Source organism: Gadus chalcogrammus, chromosome 8 (assembly GCF_026213295.1).
Source record: "Gadus chalcogrammus isolate NIFS_2021 chromosome 8, NIFS_Gcha_1.0, whole genome shotgun sequence".
NCBI classification, from domain to species: Eukaryota; Metazoa; Chordata; class Actinopteri; order Gadiformes; family Gadidae; genus Gadus; species Gadus chalcogrammus.
This window is the reverse complement of record NC_079419.1, coordinates 24,803,203-24,827,458: the sequence shown is the minus strand read 5'-3', so window position 1 is coordinate 24,827,458 and position 24,256 is coordinate 24,803,203. Positions and strand designations below refer to the sequence as shown.

General features: G+C 47.5%; 2 protein-coding genes across 2 annotated transcripts in view; one reads left to right on the top strand and one right to left on the bottom strand.

The window, feature by feature from the left end:
• The first annotated feature begins 12,929 nt into the window (after nt 1-12,929).
• Nucleotides 12,930-21,814, top strand: LOC130387431 (complement factor H-like). The gene is made up of 6 exons (XM_056596501.1): nt 12,930-13,010; nt 13,124-13,303; nt 13,473-13,643; nt 13,967-14,125; nt 21,133-21,189; nt 21,638-21,814. The coding sequence occupies exons 1-6, from the start codon at nt 12,941-12,943 to the stop codon at nt 21,811-21,813; spliced, it is 813 nt and encodes a 270-aa protein (XP_056452476.1). The 5' UTR covers nt 12,930-12,940; the 3' UTR covers nt 21,814.
• Nucleotides 21,815-22,845: 1,031 nt separating this feature from the next.
• Nucleotides 22,846-24,256, bottom strand: part of cdc73 (cell division cycle 73, Paf1/RNA polymerase II complex component, homolog (S. cerevisiae)) — a 50,922-nt gene continuing 49,511 nt past the window's right edge. The window contains exons 16-17 of the mRNA XM_056596496.1: nt 23,912-24,053; nt 22,846-23,814 (exon numbers count right to left, since the gene is read on the bottom strand). Of these exons, the coding sequence (XP_056452471.1) occupies nt 23,778-23,814; nt 23,912-24,053 (179 nt within the window). The 3' untranslated portion in view covers nt 22,846-23,777. The remainder of the gene's footprint in view (nt 23,815-23,911; nt 24,054-24,256) is intronic.

Below are 24,256 nucleotides of genomic sequence, written 5' to 3'. Positions count from 1 at the left end.
TATTTTGCCGTGTCTGATGATTGTGAGTGCGGTAGCAGACGGATAATTGCATTGACCACAGCGGACGGGAATAGTAGACACCTGTTGCCCCTCACTAGTAAGGTGTGAGCGGCTGGGCATCTATCTCTGTCCAGACTCCCTGTGCATGTGTGTCAGAAAGAGAGAGAGAAAGGCTGTGAGCGATTCTGTGTGTGCGCGTGTACGCAAGAGGTCTGTTGATATGTCTCTGTGTGTGCGTTTAGAGGAGACAGAGTGAGAAAGGCTGTGTGCGTCTCTGTGCGCGTGTACGCAAGAGGTGATGTTTCTGTGTGTGCGTTTGGAGGAGACAGAATGAGAAAGGTCTGTTTAGGTGTGTGTGTGAGAGAGAGCGTCCACCAAATTTGAAGTCCTCTACTCCACCTCATGTTGTAGTTCCCCTCCCTAGAATTGTATGGAAGTTGGAACCTGTGAGGGTGTTTTGGTTCGGCCTGACGAGGCCTGTACCAATTTCGGTGGTCAGCTTCGTAGTTTTGTGTATATAGAAATTTGGAAAGGGAGAGCAGTATTAAAGTTATTTATAATAAAGTGAAAAGTTATTTGGGAATGGATGCGGCAAGATGGGATTGTGAATGAAGGGACAGAAGGATCTTTTTGTGTGTGATAGATAGTTATTAGGTCTTGTTCCATGATGGATAGTTCAGGATGTTGCATTCCAGGCTTATCTGTTAACGGTCCTAGGTGCTGCTTGACCCTAAGGGGAGTGAGGAAGAATAAGAGAGAGAACACATTTCACCCCCATTTGTCGACCTACACCATTAAGGCAGTACAGAGAGACACACTAACACACAGTACAGAGAAAGGAAATAGAGAGTGTGTCAACTGAAAGCGTGTGGTGGCCATACGCCATAAAATACCTCATATCCAAGGAATACAGGTAGAGCTCTGTTGAGTTTTCAGGCTTTGATAAATTTGTAGTTCCCCGTCTGCCATGTTTGAAGTTCTCTGTAGTCACTGTCCATAGGTTTCACCTGAACAACCCCTCTGCTGGCCGAGAAAAGGAACTACCACTGGTTTCTCCCACACCCAGCCCCCGGAGCACGCGCGCTCTCAAGGCGTTATGGCCGCACCCAACGTGGGAGGGAGACACGCAGAGAGAGAGAGAAGCCACATTCCACCCTTATCTGTTGTCTTGCACCAAACAGCACCCCGTACTGAGGAGGGAGAGAGAGCGTGTTCTCCTGAAGGAGGGAGAGAGTCACAGGGAGACACAAAGTGGATATTCACATTATGGCTAATTTGTTTTAGTTTTAGTTTTGTTTTTTGTCTTCCTAGGACAACAGTTATCATTCATGATGATGAACATCGAAGTTCATGAGGAGGTTAGAAGGACAATAACGTTGATACTTTAATAGGACAAGAGTGATGCTAATCTAATGCAATTGGACTAAAGAAGGTGTTGCTATTAACTAAGTGATTAATATTATTTTCACACAGGAAAGAATAATTGAATAAATATGGATATGATAAAGATGAGAATAATAATAAAAAAAAGAAAACGTAATATTGATAAACTGTACAAGTAGGACAACACCTATTAAAATATGGGGCATATCTCTTTGGTCAAGGATGACAGGTGGATTAGCGCTACATCTGCTGGGAAGGGATCCTACATGCCAAGTTGTCAATTTGGATTCGGAAGTAGTGGGTTTACCTTTCAAATGCCACTACTGCTGCTGCAACACTTTAATAATTTTAACTCTGATAAATGACTTTTTGTTTTATAGTTTCCCTGAGGTGTATTCATTACGCACACACACTTGGCTGCATAGGGCAGTTGGGGCTGAAGACTCTGTCTCCATCCCTCCACTTTGCGATCTATACCACCATATGGGTGGGGATTGATTGTATCTTCCAGGTACGGCATCCTGCAGCGAGCCAGTATGGAAGGCTGATTAGCCAACGACGGGTAAGATCCCACCTTGACACCCGGGACGACCTAAGGCAGGCACAGTCACGATTACTTGGCAGAGTCGCTGTGGGCACTGGCTCACTTGATCATGAAGTGACGAGCTGCAACAATCATGGGAAGTGCTAGGTGGGGTGTAGGGTGGAGGAGGAACAGGAGTCAGATATGTCAGCTCTTGCAGCAGAGGTGGTCTTGGAACGGGGCTGTCGTGACAATTTCTCTATTAGATATTGCGTCTGAGACAGATGAGATCTTTAGATGCAAAAAAGCACACAATACTTGTTGACAATTAGTGGTCATATATTTGTAATAAAAGTACGAACAAAGATACATCACAACATGCATCAACAAACAACATAACAGGCATACATTACAATAATCTGAGGCCCCAGATGGGAGCTTCTCTTTGCGTGTTACTTCATACTCAAGGTACGCTGGGGAGAAGTCCACCGAGTGTCTGAATCAATGAGATCTTATTCACTTCGGTTGGCTTTCAGGAGGGGGTGTGTCCCCCAATAAAGAAAAGCCTTTGTGTAGCAGATGGTTATCTTTACAACTGTAGCTGCCCTGGATGCCATTGGAGGGGGTAGCGGCCGTGCCACCTAACCCATACATCAAAGCATTGCTTGAAAGCTGATTTAAAGATAACAGAAAGAGCAGGCAATCAAAATGCATCACTCAACCCTTGATGGCTTTACACTTTAGATGACCCACAAGGAGTAGAACCTAGGCCCTATTTAAAATTACACAGAATAGCAACAAAACTTAAATTCATACATAGATTAAAACAATACAACATGTGGATTTTCCATCACAGGGCATGTCGCGTTTTATTTTATTTTACCTTTGTGGTATAGAAGGCCACTAACGCATGTACGTTTTTTCGGTTTAGTGCATGACTTTGGAACAGCGTGGTTTCAGGCGGCTGATGGTAAACCCACCCATATTGGGCTTTGGATTTGGACATACTGGTTTCGATTTCCCTTCCCAAAAGATTGGTTTCAGTTTGCTGATGCTTAAGGTTAGACGTTTCGACGTTGGTTGCACCAACGGCGTTCTTAGATTTGCTTATCATTTAATGCGCATGGATTTGACCATTGCGCAAGGGGGGAGGTATTGAGGAGAATTAGGAAAAAATTTGAAAACAAGGTTTTTCTTCACCATACTTGCAAACAATGATTGACATCCAGCTAAATGAGTGTGAAATATTTGAAAAAACAGTGTTCAACAGATGGGTAGAAGCAGTCCCATCAAAAGACCAAAGTGCGGCTACAGTAATCAAGTTTCTGACTAGAGAAGTCATGCCAAGGTTTGGAATTCCGTCACAAATTAGCTCGGGCGATAGGGCAGCGTTTATTCAGAAAACACTCAAACAAGTGATTTAACATCTGCATGTCAAATAAAGACTAGTCTGTGTCTACAATCCTCAAACCACAAGGTATGGTGGAGAGAGGAATGGGACGCTTAAGACAAAGATTAACAAAATTAAATTAGAGTACTAAATTAAAGGACTAATGCACTACGACTGACACTAATGAGTTATCGCATGAAAACTAACAGAACGACACATCTAACCCCGCATGAAATGCTTTAGGGTCGACCCATGCCTTCACTTAACATTCGAGGGTCCCAAAAGGGACTTCCATTAGAGTAATTAGAAATAGAATTAAGGAAAATATGTTTGAACATCTAACTGTTGTACATAAGTTTGTAATTCCAGCAAGAGAAACACAAAGTTCTAGGGCCAGAGGAGGAGCCAGATGCAGACACGCCCGGAGCCGACCAACTACCCAAGGATGATGCAATCAGATTTCGGCAGGGATGGATGGAGAGCCCAGTGAGCGATGGGCACTACAGGTGCAGCGGGTGCCGTCCAGGCTTACCTGGGGATCGAGTATACACCGGGGAGTTTGGACGAGGGACCACCAGAGGGGCCCGACCTGATCTGGCTGGAGAACATAGAATAGACCCCCTGCACCATTGTCCAAGAGCCCCCACGCAATGCAGCGCACCAATAGATCATCCGGCCCCGGCGTCCTGTTTCCACCACCGTATGCTGAAACCCCACCACCACACCCCCCTCCCCCCCCGCCTGTGACGTGCTAGTAACCTCTCCAGGTGGGCTGCCCCATTCCCGTCCCCGCCAACGGCACCACCCCCCTCCCACCTGATGCACCCACGTCGCCCGGACCAGGGATCTGCGTTCCGGTACCAGGGGCAGAAGCATGGGTAGCGTTTCTCCCACGTGGTTCCCCATACACCCGGTCCAGCGAGTTGTTTTAGTCCCATGCTCATGGTTGTTTGTTTTTATGATCATTTTGCCTTCTTTCTGTTATTTCTAATGGTGTTATGATGGTAGTCCCGCGCTGGAGTCCTATCCCTCGTACCCCTAATGAGTAAAAGTCATCTTGCGACGACTTGAGGGGGATATGTTGGGAAAAATAACCTGCTGAGTACATCACATGTACATTACAAATATAGCTAACTCCTACCCTAGCCTGATGAGCACATCACATGGCAGTCACATTACAATATAGTCAACTCTTGCTCTAAACTTTTAACACATAACACAAACATGATAATATAGTCAGGTCAAGGCCAGAGCCAAGGCCCCATTTCCCAAGCAGGCAAATGGTAGACACTCAGACAATGCACCAGTCATCCTCAAGAACGGGAGAGCCACATTAAATTATCACACAGGAGACATTTCGGGGGGGCACTCCCCCGTTTTAATTTATCACACAGGAGACATTTCGAAGCTCTCCCAGGGCCTGGGAGCCAAGGCCAAGCAAAAACACACAGAACCACACACACCTCAAACACCTCATCGAGAGGACGATACAGCATAAAACTGTATCACACAGGGACTCTAGACCTTCTTCTGAAGCAGACCTTCCACGGAGGCGAAGCTCTGGACGAACCATCAGCGCTGATTAGGGACTTAGACATATTCGATTTCTCACGCTTTATGACTCTGTATAACCGTTGCCACTTTACTTAATAAATCCAAGGTCCTCGTGCCGACAGACTTTATTACCTCTCCGTCTCATTTTATCTGGTCCAGTAACTAGACAGATCGTTTTTCCCCTCACTGAAAATAAACATAGCTAAATTACAACCAATAACTTCAGTCATTGAGGGTGTAACGATGGTCAAGCATCAGGAAGACGGAGGCGAAACTGTTGAATTTTCTTTCTTTTATTTTCCTTTGGAAAATAAATCAAATCATTGCCATCAGAAATCGGTGTACATATACAGCATCTGCACAAGCAAGAAAGAGAGTAATATTACTGTCAATGTATGAACGGGGCTAGTGGAGTTTACGGCTAGCCATGTTAGCCTTAGCATGTAGAAACCCAAGGTCATAAGAAAAGCATTAATAATCTTTCTCTAAGACATGCAAACTACAGTACGATCGTAACAGTGAATGGAAAATAACATAACACATGGGATACATCGAAGTTATCAATTTAAACTTGAATTCACTTTAAGAAAACTGATATTGGGTACAGTGCTTTATATAGCGAACCTACCAGATCAAAAGCAAGGGCTTCTCTGATCGAGTAGGAACGCAGCACAGAACTAAACGCGGCAGATCTGCAGTACACCATATGGCCACGGGTGGCTCCCATTCACACTTATTAACCACGGCAGTTTTATTTTGGCGAGAATCATATATAACAATACACTACATTTTTAACTCTGTTACAAGGGCAAAAATAGGCCCAGATTTTTTTATATACTTTTACAAATCAAGAGTAGGCTTTGCATCCTTTCCTTCTGCCCCTGTAGTCCATTTCAAAGACATGCTGCCCACCAGCTTTCAAATTACAGTGATGCCACTGGTGGCTTTGTATCAAATTTATTCACCTAACTATCCCTCCATACTATTTTGTAGTTCACGGGCGGCAGTAGCTCAGGAGGTAGAGCGGGTTGGCTGGTAACCTGAAGGTTGTTCGTTCGATCCCCGGCTCCTCCTAGCTGAGTGTCGAGGTTTCCTTGAGCAACGCACCTAACCCTGACTGTTAGCTCCCGACGAGCTGGCTGTCGCCTTGCATGGTTGACTCCGCCGACGGTGTGTGAATGTGTGCGTGAATGGTGAATGTGAGGCAATATTGTAAAGCGCTTTGAGTGGCCAATGGTTAGAAAAGCGCTATATAAATGCAGTCCATTTACATTTACATTCACCAAAACGCCCTGAAACAACTTGAGTCTCACATTCTTATGCCACCATACACCAACGGTGCAAGCAGGCCAATGGCAACCAAGCGCGCAGTCCTTCCTCCCTCACTTTAAAAACTACCAGCCGCCACTGATATATATTATATATATATATATTGTGGCAACCCGGCCCCAAACCCTCAGGCCAGGCGGCCCAAGGGAGAGGTGGTGGAGGGCGTATACCGCCGAAATCCACCAGCCGGAGCCAAAGAGCATCCATTGCGTACAACAATCAACAGAATGGAGAACACCTGTGACGGAGGGTGAGGCATCCTTTAAAAAGCTGTTTGTTTTCCCAGAGAGGGGAACTGGGAGACAGAGTGGACGAGAGTAACCCCAGGACCCGATACGGCCAAGCAGACTGCTGGATCGAAAGGATTTCCCCGGCGGCGCACCCCAGGACGACGTGCGCCGACAAGGCACGCACCAGACAATTCCCTGGACGCCAGCGTGGCTCACGGAGTCACTTGTATGATTTTTGTTTTTCCTGCGTTGGGTACCGACCCCGCAGTTTACTTTTCTTATTAATGAATAAACGCCCCAACGGGCTTTGAACGCATCTTGGAGTGTGGTATTTCTGACGTGAGAGACATTCCTGGGGCCGGGTCGCCACATATGGTTGAGAATGCAGGCAACTTGATCACGCTACGGATTACTCACACTTACCAACCCGCCCGCCCATGCAGAGTCCGGATGGGGCCGCCACCGCGGCCGCCGCCCAGCGTCAACAGCGGGACCAAGCCCTGGCCGCCGCCACGCAGAGGGACACCGCCGAGAGCCTCGTCCTCCTCCGGGAGGCGGTACTACGCCTCACCCAGCAGGCGGTTCGTGAGGCCCCGACTTCCGCCCCGACCAGCCGCCTCACCAAGCTCGGCCCGGACGACGACGTGGAGGCCTACCTGGAGGTCTTTGAGAGGACAGCCCGTCGGGAGAGCTGGCCGGAGGACCAGTGGGCCCACATCCTGTCCCCCTTTCTCACCGGACCAGCCCAGCAGGCCAGCCAAGATCTGCCGCCGGAGCGCGCCAGCCAGTACCCAGCCCTGAAACACTACCGGCCACATTCCAGAGGATGATGGACCAGCTCCTTCGGCCACACCAGGCGTATGCAGCAGCATACATCGATGATATCATCATCCACAGCGCCAGCTGGGATCCGGAAGCCCTACCACTCCGCGCCGCCACTGCCAAGGCGGTCGCTAAGGAGCTGATGCTCCTGTTCAGTCGGGTAGGGATAGCCAGGGAGGTGCTCACAGACCAGGGGACTTGCTTTGTGTCACGGGTAATGAAAGAACTGCTCAGCCTCCTCCAGGTCAAACAGCTCCGGACATCGGTGTACCACCCCCAGACCGACGGGCTCGTGGAGCGCTTTAATAAAACCCTGAAGCAGATGCTTAAGAAAGCCATGGACACCGACGGGAAAAACTGGGACCAGCTCCGGGTTTCTCCCCCTTTGAGCTGTTGTACGGGAGAAGACCAAGGGGACTCCTCGACCTCGCCAAGGAGGCGTGGGAGAGTCGGCCATCCCCCCATCGCACCCTGGTGGACCACGTGGAGCAGGTGAGGGACCGCATGGCGCAGGTCTGGCCCATCGTCCGGAACCATCTAAAACAGGCCCAGTTAGCCCAAGCCCGGGTCTACAACCGGGGAGCCCAGCTGCGCATATTTCAGCCCGGCGACCTGGTTCTGGTGCTCATACCGACAGCAGAGTGCAAGTTCTTAGCCAAGTGGCAGGGGCCCTACGAGGTGGTCGACCGGGTCGGGGAGGTGAATTACAGGGTACGGCAACCCGGGAGGCGTAAACCCACCCAGCTCTACCACGTCAACCTCCTGAAGCAGTGGCGAACGGGAGCTGATCCACCGGCACCAGCACCCCTGGTCCTGGCCGCCCAACGCGACACACCGGTAGTGCCCATGGGAGAGGACCTCAGCCCCGCCCAGAAGCAAGACCTCGAGGAAGTCGTCCTGCAACACCAGGACGTCTTCTCAGAAGTTCCAGGGAGGACCACAGTGGCCCAGCATGACAAGACGGCGCCAGGCGTCACGGTGAGCGTACCCCCCTACCGGGTACCGGAGGCCCGTAGGAATGCGATCCGTCCGGGAGAAAACGGCGTTTGCCACCCCGGGGGGATTATACCAGTTCACGGTCCTCCCGTTCGGCATCCACGGCGCGCCCGCCACATTCCAGAGGATGATGGACCAGCTCCTTCGGCCGCACCAGGCGTATGTGACAGCATACATCGATGATATCATCGATGATATCATCATCCACAGCGCCAGCTGGGATGTCCATCTCCGACAGTTGCGGGCGGTCCTTGGAGAGCCGGACTCACCGCCAACCCCGCCAAGTGCCGCCTGGGGCTGGAGGAGACATCCTACCTGGGGTACCAAGTCGGACGGGGGAACGTCCGACCCCAAGAGAGCAAGGTCGCCGCCATCAGGGACTGGCCCCGCCCCACCTCGAAAAAACAGGTGAAGTCGTTTCTTGGTCTGGTAGGGTACTGTCGAGTCAAACTGTGGTTTTAATTTTACTTTGGGGTTTAAGAAAATACACTGGAAAAAAGAAGAAATGAACAGACAAAAAATAGTGATTTAATTTTAAATTGGGAGCGGAAGGACTCACCAGCTCAACTAATGGTTGACGCAAAAATAAGCTACGTCATACACGCGACGCAGACACGAGCAGCAGGTGTTTTAATTGAGCTTCAAGGAGGCACGAGAGAGAACAAGAGGACTGTTAGAAAACCACAGCAAACGCGTGTAATAAAAACTCTTGTATTGTACATACTGAACATCTTTGAAATCTGGAGAGGCAGCCGGTAAGAGAATGTAGCCTACTTCCGGTCTTTTCCATCAAAGTCTGCCGCTGCTCCGGTAACGTTGTTTGTGCTATTAATAGCTTCTAACCGCAGCATTCGTTGCAAGTGGGGATGCTAATGTTGTCTGCCTATACCGTGAACTGTAAACTAAGTTGTCACTTGTTAGAAATAAGGTGATGGTGAGGCTGCAGTAGCCGTTTTGTATAAGTGATGGTTTATGCATTTAATACTTTATTATTGAATGTTCCACAATTGGAAAATGTAATTTCTGCATTGTTTGTGTACTTTTTAAGTTTAAAATTCCAGTATATTTTGTACAAGAATTTATATCTGAGAAAGTCAATTATTTTGCACATGTTGGTGTCGGTTTATTGTTGTGTGGATTGCTGATATTCATGTGTGTTTTCTATGTTTCTGTTTATCTTTAAAGGTTTTTTACCTAAAGGTTAATGGCAAGAGAAAATAGCGAGCTACTGTTTAACTGAAAATAAAAAGGAAAGAAAAGTGAAAACGTAGCTACTGCCTGGGACTAAAGTCATTACATTTTGGGTAGAATCCAGTTTTCCCAAAACCTCCAATAGATGTCAGTTCCTCTTTCAAGTTGGGGAGAAAGTACAAAACAGCAAAAACCACGGACAACTTCTCAGGTACTATCAGAGGTTTATCCCCGGCTTTGCGACCCTCGCCATCCCCCTAAATGATCTGACCCGGAAGGCCCTACCAGACCGGGTAACGTGGTCAGACGCGGCCGAGAGAGCCTTCGGAGACCTCAGACGAGCCCTCTGCTCGGAGCCAGTCCTACTAACCCCTAACTTCTCTCTGCCCCTGTTAGTCCACACCGACGCATCGGAAGTGGGATTGGGAGCGGTACTCTCCCAGGTCCAGGGGGGAGAGGAACACCCAGTGATGTACGTCAGCAGAAAGCTCCTCCCCAACGAGAAGAACTACTCAACTGTGGAGAAAGAGGCCCTGGCCATCAAGTGGGCGCTGGACAAGCTGAGGTACTATCTCCTGGGCCGGGAGTTCACGCTCGTCACCGACCATGCGCCACTCAAATGGATGGCCACCGCGAAGGACTCCAACGCCCGGGTAACGAGGTGGTTCCTGGCCTTCCAGGACTTCAGATTCCAGGTGGACCACAGACCGGGCAGAGAACACACCAACGCTGACGCTCTATCCCGCCGAGATGCCTGTCTCTGGGCACTCAGAGACGACCGAGGCTTCAACCGGCGGTGGAGGAGTGTGGCAACCCGGCGCCAAACCCTCAGGCCAGGCGGCCCAAGGGAGAGGTGGTGGAGGGCGTATATCGCCGATATCCACCAGCCGGAGCCAAAGAGCATCCATTGCGTAACGCCAATCAACAGAATGGAGAACACCTGCGACGGAGGGTGAGGCACCCTTTAAAAAGCTGTTTGTTTTCCCAGAGAGGGGAACCAGGAGACAGAGTGGACGAGAGTAACCCCAGCACCCGATACGGCCAAGCAGACTGCTGGATCTAACGGATTTCCCCGGCGGCGCACCCCAGGACGACGTGCGCCGAGAAGGCACGCACCAGACAATTCCCTGGACGCCAGCGTGGCTCACAGAGTCACTTGTATGATTTTTGTTTTTCCTGCATTGGGTACCGACCACGCAGTTTACTTTTCTTATTAATGAATAAACGTCCCACCGGGCTTTGAACGCATCTTGGAGTGTGGTATTTCTGATGTGAGAGACATTCCTGGGGCCGGGTCGCCACAATATAGATTCAAGTCAATATTTTTAGAAACAATAACAATAATAATAATAATGGATCCAAAATAACAAGAATACAAAAATAGGATTTTTGTACATTTATCATACTTTGATTGCAATATGTGTCCCGTTAACTGCGCCCTATACGTTAGGGAACCCTGTTATTTCAAAAAAAAAGTTTGGTTCTGATGCATTCTGCGTCTGTTGCTGGAAACCTGATGAACTGCTGTGCTCTTCTACAGAGTGCATTTGCAACATCTCTGACCACTCGGCTAACGGAGGATTGGCTCACACCCAGGGTAGCCCCTACCATCATTTGAAAAGACCCAGAGGCAAAAAAATCTCAGGGCGGCCATAATTTGTGTTACCACTGGAAGTGATGCCGATCACCTTGTTTTCCTTTTCAGGTCTTCTGACAGCATATCGCTAAATAAATAATTGCAGGCCTAGGGAGCCTATACTGTCTAACATGTGATCAGGGAGTATAAGCTGATCCATTCTGTCTCTCAATGGCCTTGGTGGATTTTCCTCCCTAGCTGCCACCCAAAGAACTTCAATCTAATATGTTTTCAGTGACTTGGCCTATTGAAATAATCAAATAGTCTCCAGTTGGAGACTATTTGTTGGAATCAAATAATTGGATGTAGTGCAGCTCCCATACCGCACAGTGATCCAGCTGGTCAGGATGCTCTCGATGGTGACTCTGTGGAAGGAGCACATGATGAATTGGGGGGCTCTTTCTCTCTACAGCTTGCGGAGGAAGTAGAGGCGCCGATGGGACTTTTTGGCCAATGATGACTTGGGGCTGCTCACTCTCTCCACAGCAGCACCATCGATGGTCAGTTGGGGTTCAGCAGCGGGGACCCTCCCCCTGGAAATGGATTACAACCTCTTTGGTCTTCTCGACGTTCAGGTAGAGGTTGTTATCTCTACACTACGTGGCCAGTTGGCTAACTTCCTTCCTGTACTTTGTCTCATCGTTGTTGGAGATGAGACTAACCACAGTTGTGTCGTTCGCAAAGTTCCCAATGTGGTTTTCCGCTGAAGGACGGAGCGCAGTCGTGGGTCAGCAGCGTGAAGAGCAGGGGGCTGAGCACACAGCCTTGGGGGGCCCCCGTGCCCAGAACGGTGGTTCTGGATGTGTTGCTGCCGACCCGCACTGCCTGAAGCCTCTCGCTGAGGAGGACAGCAGCCAGTTCCACAGGGAATTGCTGAGCCCCAGCTGGTCCAGTTTACTAACCAGCTGCTGAGGGATGATGGTGTTGAATGCTGAACTAAAGTCTACGGATGAGTTTTTGGTGTCCAGGTTGGTGAGGGCTTGATGAAGAGAAGAAGACATAGCATCCTCGTGGATCTGTTACCTCGGTATGCAAACTGCTAGGGGTCCAAATTGGCGGGGATGGTAGATGTTTGAGGCGGTCTCCTACTATCTTCTACGGTCCTGCTTAGGTCAGGTTTGGTGATGTGTGCCTTTAACGCAGTAGCCATCAAAGGCAGAGGATAGGGGTTATTTGCTGTGATCTTGTACCTCTCTGTGAGTTCAGGGCCAGGCGGAGACCGCCTTACTTCCGTAGGGTTCATTTTCATTTGAATGTCATATACCATTTACGATTCAGTCCTTTAGACGCTTCTGTCTGAGCGATCTCGAGGGAAGGAGGCCAGTAGTGAGGAGGTGGAGGTTAGGGAGGGATCCTGCTGTATAGGAGACATTTCAGACATTGGAAATCAAACCAAGAAAGGTTTGGTTGGCAGTTAAACCCCAAAAGGCAAATATTTATTCATGTCCAGGCTGCCTCTCCCAACTCATTTGTTTTGCAGGCACTGTTTACTTGCTTGGTTAAACAGTTTGGTTAAACCTTTGCACACTGGTTTCACAACAGTTGTCGTAAACTCATGTTTAGTTGGCAAATGTCTTGTCGCGTGTGTATATGTGTTTTTAATAACATTAATATTGCTTCTCTTCCTGTCACCAACTGCTCTTCCCATGTGGCTTCCCAAGCTCACATTTGTTCTCCCCTTGATGTTTTATGAAGGGAAGCTACCTCAGCCCCACACCTGCAAGCAGCAGTTAGACAGGTATCTCTGAAGCCAGGGCCTGGCTTCTCCTCTGGGCTGCTATGTCAGGGTTTACGGCCATCTTTCTGTTTACCAGTTTAGCAATGATTAACTGCTATGCTTCTATAATAATCCCTGGGCTAAACCAAATCTGCATTTTGAGCACTGAATGGAAACCAAAATGAGCTTCAGAGATTTTGCTGTTGTTTTTCTGATTTGGGTTCCTATGGGCGTAAATGGTAGGACTGTTTGATTTCATAAGTCATTGTAGAGTTACTGTTTTCCTTTTTAATATTACAAAATAAATGTAACAAGTAATGTTATGTCTCTGTGTTTGTCTAATTTGTTTTAGCCTTAAGGTGCCCAGCTCCCACATTGGATCATGGCTATTTTCTCCCTGACACAAAAGCATATGCAGAGAATGAGGTTCTGTTTTATGCTTGTGATACTGAATTTAAACCTGATCAGGAGGAGTGGTGGGTGGCAACTACATGTACGGCTGGCACATGGAGCACTGTGCCTAAGTGTATAGGTATGGCAATTTTTGGAAGCTTCCAAAAATTCCACCTCCTATCAGATATGTCTGGAATGGACCCGTAGCCATTGAGATGTTTAGGACCCTCTGGATTCTAAACATTGATGGTCCCAAATATTTTGTGCACCAGTGGAATGTGAGAATAAATTTCCTGCTTCATTTTCAGCAAAAGATCATTGCATTTCTCTGATAATCACCCACGGTGAAATCCAGGACAAGAGAGCAGACTATGTGGCTGGGGACATAATCTCGATAAATTGCCAAGAAGGATATCACTCTGAACATCCTCAACAAGTTTGTTCCGATGGAATGTGGACCCCACACCCCATCTGTAAAGGTAAATCGAGGATCATCAACAGGAATCACCATTTTGTAATATAAGTAGAAACAAGAAAATGACATGAGTTGGTTTAAATTAGACCAGCTATGCAAATAAGAGATATAGATATACAGAGGAATATCATTTATAGATATAACAAATTGGCCTACGACAGCTAATTTAAATATACAAAACCATTTTAAGCTAGGCCTAGGACAGTATCGCTTCAGCTATATTGCATTAATAAGGGCCCACAATGTAGCCCAATGAAACATTTACCATTCAAATGAAATAACCACCCAACATATTCATAACACAGTCATATCTCTGTTCCCTTAAAGAAAATCAATGTGGAGTTACACCGCAAATACTGAATGGTAAAGCTCAAGAGAGGGGGAAGGTGGTAACGTACTCATGCAGCACCGGCTACGTGCTGGTGGGTGTTGCGACTGTGGACTGCCTCAGCGATGGACGATGGTCCGATCCTCCAGCTTGTGAAGGTTAGGACAAAACCATTTCTTCTTGTAGGGATGCTGAGAAGAATTTTTGAAAAGATTTTGACCGCTTGAGCAATCTATTTAGTTTTTCCTACCATAAACTGGTAAAACTAAATTCACCTCATCTATGTTTTACCGCCGTTTATGATGGCTCAGAGGGACTTGCATCGGGACCAAGACAAGTCGGTCCTCACAGCATGTACCAGCCTACCTAGCAACCTAATCATACACTCATGTGGTGGCTTTCAGCCAGGTTTAGATAATTCATTCCCCCATATCCCACCACTTGAACTGTATGCTCTGCACGTCAAGCAAAGTGTTGCATATAAGGTAAGTAAGTACAATTTATTTTTAAGGCACATTTAAATACAGTTTTCACTGTCCAAATTGGGTACATAGTGATAAAAAAAAGCATATAAAAGAACACCGACACCTTTATATACCTAAAGTTTATTTAAAAAAGGATAGTACATGAAAACATAAAAATAACATGTCATAAAAGGGGAGGAAAGGGCAGGGAGAAGAGGTGTGTTTTGAGCATAGATTTAAAACTAGTGACGGAAAGAGCGTCTCTGATGGAAGGCGGCAGTTCGTTCCAAAGGCGGGGCGCAGCCACAGCAAAAGCACTGTCACCTCTGTTTTAATGTAGTGCGTTGACCATGCAGGAGACCAGTGCTACATGATCTAAGGGACCTGGGAGCTGAATAGTGGTTGATGAGCTCTGTAGTGTAGGGTTGGGCCAGGCCATGGTGAATGGGCAATCAGTGGAGGGATGCTAGGATGGGGGTAATATGATCCCACTTTCTAATATGATCCCACTCAGCAGCCTTGCTGCTGAGTTCTGGACCAGCTGAAGGCGAGAGAGGAGTGATTGAGGGAGTAACCCTAAGTAAACAAAAAAGTATGACAAATTATACTTGAATAGCAAAGGTAATGGTAGACCTCCATGTTTAATGAGAAGGAACATTCAAACCTTCCCTAACAAACCAGTTGGTGAAGTGTTAAGGATGTAGTTCGCTTAAAGGAGGGACGTTGACTCAGTTAATTGTTTAGTAATGTAATAATTAGCAATTAATTAATACAAATTGGTGCATTAACGCACATTTTTTTTAAACTTGATTTTGAAACTTGATTTTTGTTTTTAGTTCCACTTACTTAACATTAAATTACACTTGCAGTAAGTGACTGCTTGCTACGATTGCAGTAAGTGAAAGCCTGTTTACAATTCCCAAATCTGCGGTTCTAATTATTTGAATTTAACTACACTTGTAATAACAGTTGGTTTACAATTGTACTAATTAACTGCCTGTTTACCATTCCCAAATCTTTGGTGTTCCGTAAATTTCCTATTCAACCCACACTGAGGCCCCGTCCACACTAACCCACACTAATGATGTACAGATAGTATTACTAGAGCTGTCAGTTAAACGCGTTATTAACGGCGTTAACGCAAACCAAATTTAACGCCGTTAATTTTTATTCATTTTTTTTGGCTCAAAACAAAGAAGCAGTAGCCTGACTGCTATGTTCAAATGAAATTTGTTCAAAGCAGTCGTTTAATTGCACTATAGGCTCTTTTTTTGTATCGTCCTGTTTTGATCAGTATATGCCAATGTTGTTATCAATAAAAAATCATTTGCACAAGGCAAGCCGATGCAATTCACCATGTTGATAAGAAAATTAAAATGAGAAGAATTATGGGACAAAAAAATCAAGGGATATTTAGCATAGAAAAATAATTTGCGATTAATCGCGAGTTAACTATGACATTAATGCGATTAATCACGATTAAATATTTTAATCGCTTGACAGCTCTTAGTATTACTGAACAGAGAAGGATCTGTAATTATGTTCTATTTCATGTAGGCTACGCCGTCTAGGCTTCGCCTTATGGGCTTGTCCCGTGCGCGCGCTCGCACGCGCTGAAAATTCAAACTATGCACCTATCAGCGTGGGCACGATATGCAGGGCGAGTGCTTTCGCACCCCATCGTCTTCCCGACGGGTTACCCAGTGCCCCTTGTTCCCACCTGTGCAGCACTTTTTTAGTGCTGCCGGTGGGGACCCTTCTACCCTGAAGGCCCCGGTGAAGTCCAACACGGATTTCACCAACGTGGAAGGGTGGGCCGATACTCAGGCGAAGGGGATCCCTCGCCTGGAGCCTCCCCTGGCAGCGCTTCTCTGTCCGGGCGCGGGATGGCGCCCTAACGAAAAGACGCTGCCCCCCGACCGCCTCCAGAAGCAGATTGTCGGCCTAACGGACAGGGTGTTCGTTTGTACCTCAATCTGCGGCGGCGGTCAACAACATCGCCCTGCTCTCCTCCGCCATGGTCTCCTTGTCGGCTGACCGGGAGGCCTACGGCCCGTAGGCAGCCGCAAGATGGCTGGCGGTTTCCGGCTTTTCCAGCGCCATCCTCCAGCTATGCCAGCCGATAGCCGTTTCGGCCGGCCATATGGCGTGGGCGACTATGATTCAGCGAATCATATGGCTCTCCCACACTGCGGGGCCGGAACGGGAGCGGGCCAGCCTGGTCCAGGGTCCACTATTTGGTCCCCGGTTCTCTGAGGTTCTCGCGCACCAGCAGTCTGTCCGTGAGAATCGTTCCCGGTTCGGGGCGATTCTCACAGGCTCCTCCCACCAGCAGGCCGGGGGGAAGCGGGGTCCAGGCGGGTCCCAACGTTCCAGGGGACCGCCTCCGACTCCAGCCCCGGTGCCGCAGCAGCAGCAGCAGCTGGCCATCACTGTCGTTCCCCCCCACGAGTCTCACCTAGGGTTTTATTCCCGCTACTTCCTGGTTTCCAAGAAGTCAGGGGAAAAGAGACCTATTCTGGATCTTCGCGTGTTCAACAGATTCGTTGCCACGAGGAAGTTCAGAATGCTCACTGTCGGAGCGTTGTTCCGGTGTGTGAGAGAGGGCGATTGGTTCACATCCCTGGATCTCAAGGATGCTTACTTCCACGTCCCTGTTCGGCAGGCGCACAGGAAGTTTCTCCGCTTTGCCTTTATGGGGATGGCATACGAGTACCAGTGTCTGCCGTTTGGCTATTCCCTGGCTCCGCGCACCTTCTCGAAGTGTGTGGAGACGGCGTTGGAACCACTCAGGCGTCAGGGAAAGAGGATTCTCTTCTACCTAGACGACCTGCTTATTCTGAGCAACTCAGAAGAGACTGCGAGAAGGGACACCATGTTGGTGATAAACCATCTCTCCTTCCTGGGTTTTGCCATCAACTGGGAGAAGAGCTCCCCGCTCCCCAGCCGGCAGACAGTCTACTTGGGGCTTTGCCTAGACTCAGCCACCATGACTGCAATGCTTTCGCCTCCTCGGCGAGACGCCATCCTGTCGACGCTCTCCCGTTTTCGCGTTCGCAGAAACGTGACCGCATCATGCGCCTGTTAGGGCTGATGGCAGCTGCCCACCCCGTGGTCCCCCTGGGTCTGCTTTTTATGCGCAGACTCCAGCGGTGGTTTGCTCGCCAACGGTTAGACACCAGGCGACACAAGCTCAGGGTGCTCCTCGTTCCCCGTTCGGTGTCGCCAGACCTGGAATATTGGAAAAGACCCTCCACCCTTCTCAGGGGTGTTCCCCTGGGCAGGGTGGCGTCCTACGTAGTGGTCTTCACGGACGCCTCATTGAAGGGTTGGGGAGGAACATGCTTCTCTCACTCGGTCGGGGACGAGTGGCGCACGCCCCCTACAGCACACATAAATGTGTTGGAGCTAGACGCTGTGAGGAAAGTGCTGTTGCATTTCTTTCACCTGGTGCGCGGCCGCCACGTTCTGATCAGGACAGACAGCGTGTCGGCGGCGGCATACATCAACAGACAGGTGGGAGTCCGCTCCCCTGCTCTCCACCGAAAGGCGGTCGAGCTCTGGCTTTGGGCTCATCAGTATCTCCTCAGTCTGAGAGCCCTGCATATCGCGGGCTCTCTTGTATGCGTTTCCCCCACTCCAGCTGATCCTTCCTCTTCTGGAACGGGTCAGACAGGAGAGTCTGTCCCTGATATTAGTGGCCCCGGAGAACTGTTTCGGTTTCCAGCGCTGGCCGCGCTCTCGCGGTCAGCGCCGTGGCCAGTACCGTTCAGGCCGGATGCGTTTTCACAGGCCCACGGGACGGTGCACCACCCGCCCGATGTCTCGGGACGGCTGTTGGTTTGGCTCCTGAGAGGTTGATTCTGCAGGGCAAAGGTTTGCCTGAGACGGTTATCAACACTATTCAGAGCGCTCGTGCGCCTTCTACTTCTTCCCTCTATGCGGCGAAGTGGTGCGCCTTCTCTAATTGGTGTGAGAGGAACCACGCTGTCCCATCTCAATGTGAGGTGGGAAGCGTGCTTTTGTTTCTGCAAAACTTATTGGTTTGGCCTTCTCCACTATCAAGGTCTATGCGGCAGCCGTTTCGGCTGGCCATGCAGGCTGTGATGGTGGACCGATCTTCAGCCATCCACTGGTCAAGAGATTCTTGCGTGGGGCTAGACGGGTTAGGCCTGTTTCACGCGTGCTTACACCACGCTGGGATCTCCCCACCGTGTTGCGCGGATTGTCCAGGGATCCTTTCGATCCTCTTTCTCAGGCCCCCTTGGATGCCTTGTCATTTAAGACGGCACTCTTGTTGGCCTTGGTTTCTGCCAAGCGGGCCGGTGAGCTAACCGCTCTGTCTGTCAGCCCGAGTTGCTTGTTGCTAAAACGAGGACAGCTCCTTCGCGTTGCTCAGACCTAATCCTGCGTTCCTCCCGAAGAACATTAATAGTTATTTTCGGTCGAGGGATATTGTGCTTAAGGCTTTTCACCCCCCGCCTCATTCTGATGAGGCGGAGGCGGAGTTGCATCTCCTGTGCCCGGTTCGGGCGTTGGCTATGTACGTGAATCGCTCGGCCGCGGTCCGCTCCACACAACAGTTGTTTGTGTGTTATAGCGACGCAAGCAGGGGCCGCGCTCTCTCCAAGCAGCGGTTTTCTCGCTGGGTATGTGAGGGTGTTTGCTTAGCCTACACTCGGCAGGGCTTGGCGCCACCGTTGGGTGTTAAAGCTCACTCCACACGGAGCGTGGCCGCTTCAACGGCCCTACTCAAGGGCGTTTCGGTGGAAGACATCTGCGCGGCTGCGTCTTGGTCTTCCCCCGGCCCCTTTGTCCATTTTTACATGTTAGACATGTCCAGGGGCTCACTCGGCAACTCTGTGCTAGAGTCCGGGACCCCTTTTACGGCTTAAGAATATAGACATGTTCTTTAAAGCGGCGTGGTTGGATTTCCTCTCGCCTGCTGGCGGGTTGGACTTGATTACCAGTCTCACTCTCCCACCTTTTTTCAAATGAAAAACAGGCTAGAGAGGTTTTTCTATTTGCTCGCCAATTTTCAGGTGGCTTTGTTGCCAGTGTGGCACTCCCGCCGTTTTTTCTTCTAAAAACGGCCGAGAGTCCCCTAATCGGAGAGCCGGATTCTGTGGCTCCGCCCCCGGTAGTAGCGGACCTAATGGAAACCGTGTTGCTCTGGTTTTTCTTTTCCTTTTCATGGGTTCCATGAAGCACGGATTAGAGCCGGAGTCTTTACACTCACTTTTTTTCTCCCTTGATCATTGCCTTGCTTGATCTAGGAGGAATTCGTTTTTTATTAAGCTGTTGTGTTTTACACTTCCTTGGCTTTTTGAGTCTTAATGTGTTCTGGTGACTTAGGTCGTTTTGACTGGGGTCCAGCAGGAGTACATTGATCGGGCTCCGCTCGCAGCTTCACCTTAGCCCATAAGGCGAAGCCTAGACGGCGTAGCCAACATGAAATAGAACGATAGTTATGTTATTATAACTCTAGTTCTATGATTGTAGGCGTAGCCGTCTAGTTTCCCACCTGCTGTACCCTCCAAATGCTGAAAGAAAAGCGTGGAGGATGAGCGACGGTATACACCGCGCTATATACACGATACAGTGGGAATTGTGGGCGGTGCCCAAGCTGATAAGTGCATAGTTTGAATTTTCACGGGACAAGCCCATAAGACGAAGCCTAGACGGCAGACGCCTACGATTTCCTCCCGAAAAAACGCTTGCCTAAACGCGGAATAAAAAGTGAAGACGCAACGCCACTTTTGCGTCATCTCTTCAGACCGTCATGTAAACGGAGAATTCCGACACTGAAAACAATGCTTTTCAAAAACGATCGCTGAGGTGGATAAATCTGAAAACACTGGGTTTGCGTTGTAGTGTGGAGAGGTACGGAGGACGGAGGCTTTCAGAAACGATGATGTTCGGTTGCCATGACAATGCCATGACGCTGCAACAAGCTTGCGCTCGAGACGCTCATCAAAAAATGGCAGGTGAATTGCAAATGATCATTTCTCTGTACAATGTGCTTATTTATCTCGAAATACAACTCGACATATTCTCTCAAACATATTCGTTAGTCCAACACCGAGCGCTGTACTTGCTATGCTTAAGCAATGGGAAAAAACGCAAACGCCAGTTCAAACCGTACTTGGAGCGGCGTTAAAAAAAAAAAAAAAAAAAAACTTGCCTTTGTACTTTTGGTTTGAGTCATATTTTTTGCTTGTGAGTGAAAATTATTGGCCAGCTGATCAACTGCAACTATCAGATGATCGCGCGCCTGTAATCTAAACAGATAGGCGTGGCGGGAGTCACGTAACCATGAAAACAACTGTTTATCAAAATAATTTCAGTGTGGAACGTGGATGAAAAACATTCCGAAAACGATAGTGTGGACGTAGATCATTTTCATTGCGGATGTGCGTTTTTGCATTTACCCGGGTTAGTGTGGACAGGGCCTGAGTGAGACATTTAGAATTATAGAATTTTATTTTAAATCCATTCTTAATGGATTTAAAATATAATTTTAAAAGTGTGATTAATCGCGAGTTAACTCACAAATACAATGTGATTAATCACAATTAAAAAAGGTAATCGTTGCCCAGCCCTAGTAATAATGTCTAAAAATGGAATTGAAATACAATTATTTAAAGTATAATGTATTTGCTACAGTTGGAATAACGACTAATTTAATCTTTGCATTCCAGCCAGGGGAGGAGGACGAGTTGAGACGACTACTTTGCCTAGGAAAGAGGAAGCCCCAAGTAAGCTGGGATTTACTATCTTGAATTTCTATTTTGTTTCATTTCATGACTTATTTGACAATACAAATTTTAAAAGGGGGCATGGAATCAAGGACTGGAACCAGGCACGGTACTGTCAGCTTGTACCGTCCAAAACATCCCAACAACCACTCAAAGCCAACCTTAAAGCCCTTACTTCATCCACTAGTTCACATAACAGAAGATATGCTCCTTTTCAGCCAGCGGTAGATGACAAACTTCACCCAGATCCTATATGCTCTAGTCTATAGTATTAGATATACAGTATGAATTATAACAGTAACTCATATACATTATACTTGGGTACGAAAGGTAAAAAGGGGACCTTGTTGGTCCCATTTTGGTAATTGATGGGTTGATATTTATTATTTTTAATGTTACTGTGAAGTTTATTCATGAGTTGTATTTTTATCTGCTGATTGTTTTAAAGTTGAACGATGTGGCGCCATACCAGTAGTGCAGAATGCAGAGCAGGAGATATTTGCCTGGAATGTGCTCTACAGGTGTAATCGGAGCTACAGAATGAGAACTTCCCATTCTCGGATCTACTGTTACACGGACGGACTTTGGACCACTCCACTTCCAGAGTGCACATGGTGGTGGTAAAAAGCTTTTCTCCACAGTGAGGAATACTAGGATCTACTAATAGAGCTGTTCCTTACTGTGGAGGAGAAACATGAAACTGTCAAATTATAAAGTTGTAAATGACCTTGAATATTAAATGGTCCCGTCTATAAAGACCTTTTTAGAAATCAAGACCATCCATAAAATAATCTACATATGAACTTGTTCTTGTCCTCATTAGGTTGTAGCAATTACGAATGAGAAGTTTGAACCTTCTCAACTTAGCAACATGTTTAGTTTGAATTCATTCTGCATTGCATCTAGTCCAAAACTGGCTTACTAAAGGACCCCAATTTGTAAATGGCTTTCAAAAGCTATGCTTTAGTAAAAATACATCTTATTCAACATACATTTTTTGGAAAATTAAGAGCTTGATAAAACCATTGAGGCTTGTTGCAGGTGAATGTATGGAGATATTTTGGCTGTGGCCTTCACTTTGCTGTGTGACCTTGACTTGGCAGTATGATCTTCACTTGCCTAAAGTAAAAGTGGAATGTGTTTTGTTTAAGGCTTGCTGTAGGTGAGGATATGAAGAAAATTTTGGCTGTGACCTCCACTTAAGTCTTTTGAAAGCCGTTTATTATCAAACATATTAAAATACAATGGTTACTATGCAGTTTTAGTATATGCTACACCTGAACCTCCTAAGATGGAGCAATTTGATTGGTTCGCTATCTCGGGAATATTTGGCAATATCCCATGATTGAGATCTGAAACTCGGGATATTGTGACGTTCGTCTCGTCGCGCAAACAAAACAAAAACTCTAATAAAGTAAAATAATCCCGGCAAAAAGTGTTATCTTGTTTATTTTTGGAGTGTTCACGTGTAGTTTATACAAAAACAATTATTCACCTCAGGCTCTGTGAATAGTGGGGAATAGCCCCACTTTTCACTTCGCCTTCAGCAAATAATTGTTAAATGTTTGCCATTTGCTAAACCCATCATAGAAAATTATGGGCGTGATGATGAAACGTATGATTACATCTTTTTTAAATTATTAAAATCCAGCCCAAAAATACAATTACTGTGAGAGACACTGAATTCCGCTTTAAGTGACAACTGGGATAAATAATTGAGCAGAACAAAGATGTGATGACTTCCCTACAGGAGCCCGGTCTCCCGGCCGTCAAGTTCAACGTCACCATCCAGAACTTAATTTGACCTTTTAACAACACACAAACACACATCCTTTTATCAGCCTTTATTGTCCATTTTATGTGGTAATTTAAAGCATTACTGTCCAGCTTCAAAGAACAATTGGGTGAAAACACATCGAACAACTTGCAGCGGCCATTGCATGACCAATTGCTGATCTTAAACCTTGAACAGACTGCAGTTATGAGGCTTGATAAATGCGGTCGGACCAACGTCTTCTTTCAGTGTCAAAAGAACGACAAAAAAAATATTTTACTCAGACCTTTGGCTCTGAGAATGATCATATTTACATTCTAGCAACAACTATCCCCCCCATGGTATAAATCCTTAATGTGTATAAAGAGAATCCCTTCAATTAAATCTGACCCCCTCCCCAAACAAATAAAAGAAACTGAAGAGCAATGCTTTTCATGTGGCGATTCAAAATACAGACCAAGCACGGCGACATGGGCTTTAAGTTCCTCTGTCTGTCCGTCTCTCTGCATTTCAGAAAAAAACTAAATGCAATCATAAAAGACAATCTAGGTTTTTCTCCTGCCTCTCAAACCACTGCTGGCTGTAAAACATCTGCTGGTCTGAGCGGAAGGACTCCTCCATATAAAACAGTTCAAGTGGATGTACCAAAAGAAAAGGAGGGCTGGGAGGGTGGTCCAAGCATCCTTCAACCCTGGAGCCTCCACCAGCCCAGCCGTGTGTGGAGGGAGGGGGGGCGTCAGCACACTGGGAGGGGCGGAGCAGAGAGGCGGGAGGAGAGGAGGTCCTCCGTGGACGTTCACGCGTGACTCTGGCCTCAGAAGCGGAGGTGGGCTTTGTGTTTAACCAGGTATCTATTCAAAAGAGGACAGTAGAAAAGTACAAGCCCTTAAAACAAGTGTGCAAATAAACCCCTCACAAACAAATGGCAAACGCAAAGCACACACTCACCTGTCAAGCGTTTCCCAGAAACGCAGGAAGACGGGCCTGTCCAGGTGGCGTCTGTGATGGCTCAGCTCCAGGACCGTGACGTCCCACTTCTGCACATTAGGGTCCGTCTTCGCCTCGTCATACTTAAGATGAAAGGCACGTACTGCAGACACATGAGGAACTCATGCAGCAATGGCATTTATCCATGGGCAGTAGGGCTTTGACTTTTGCCCAAAAATCATATTCGAAGTTCGTTTGTTTATTAATATTAATATTTGAATATATTCGAATATTTATTAATAATATTTGACCATTAAATGCCTTCAGTAAGACCTGGGCTGAATCCGAATACGTAGTACATACTAT

Coding starts and splice junctions, on each gene's coding strand:
- LOC130387431 (XM_056596501.1), top strand. CDS start 12,941: ATGGAAACCAAAATGAGCTTCAGAGATTTTGCTGTTGTTTTTCTGATT. Junction 13,011..13,123: donor GGTTCCTATGGGCGTAAATG/GTAGGACTGTTT, acceptor AATTTGTTTTAG/CCTTAAGGTGCCCAGCTCCC. Junction 14,126..21,132: donor CGATCCTCCAGCTTGTGAAG/GTTAGGACAAAA, acceptor TTTGCATTCCAG/CCAGGGGAGGAGGACGAGTT.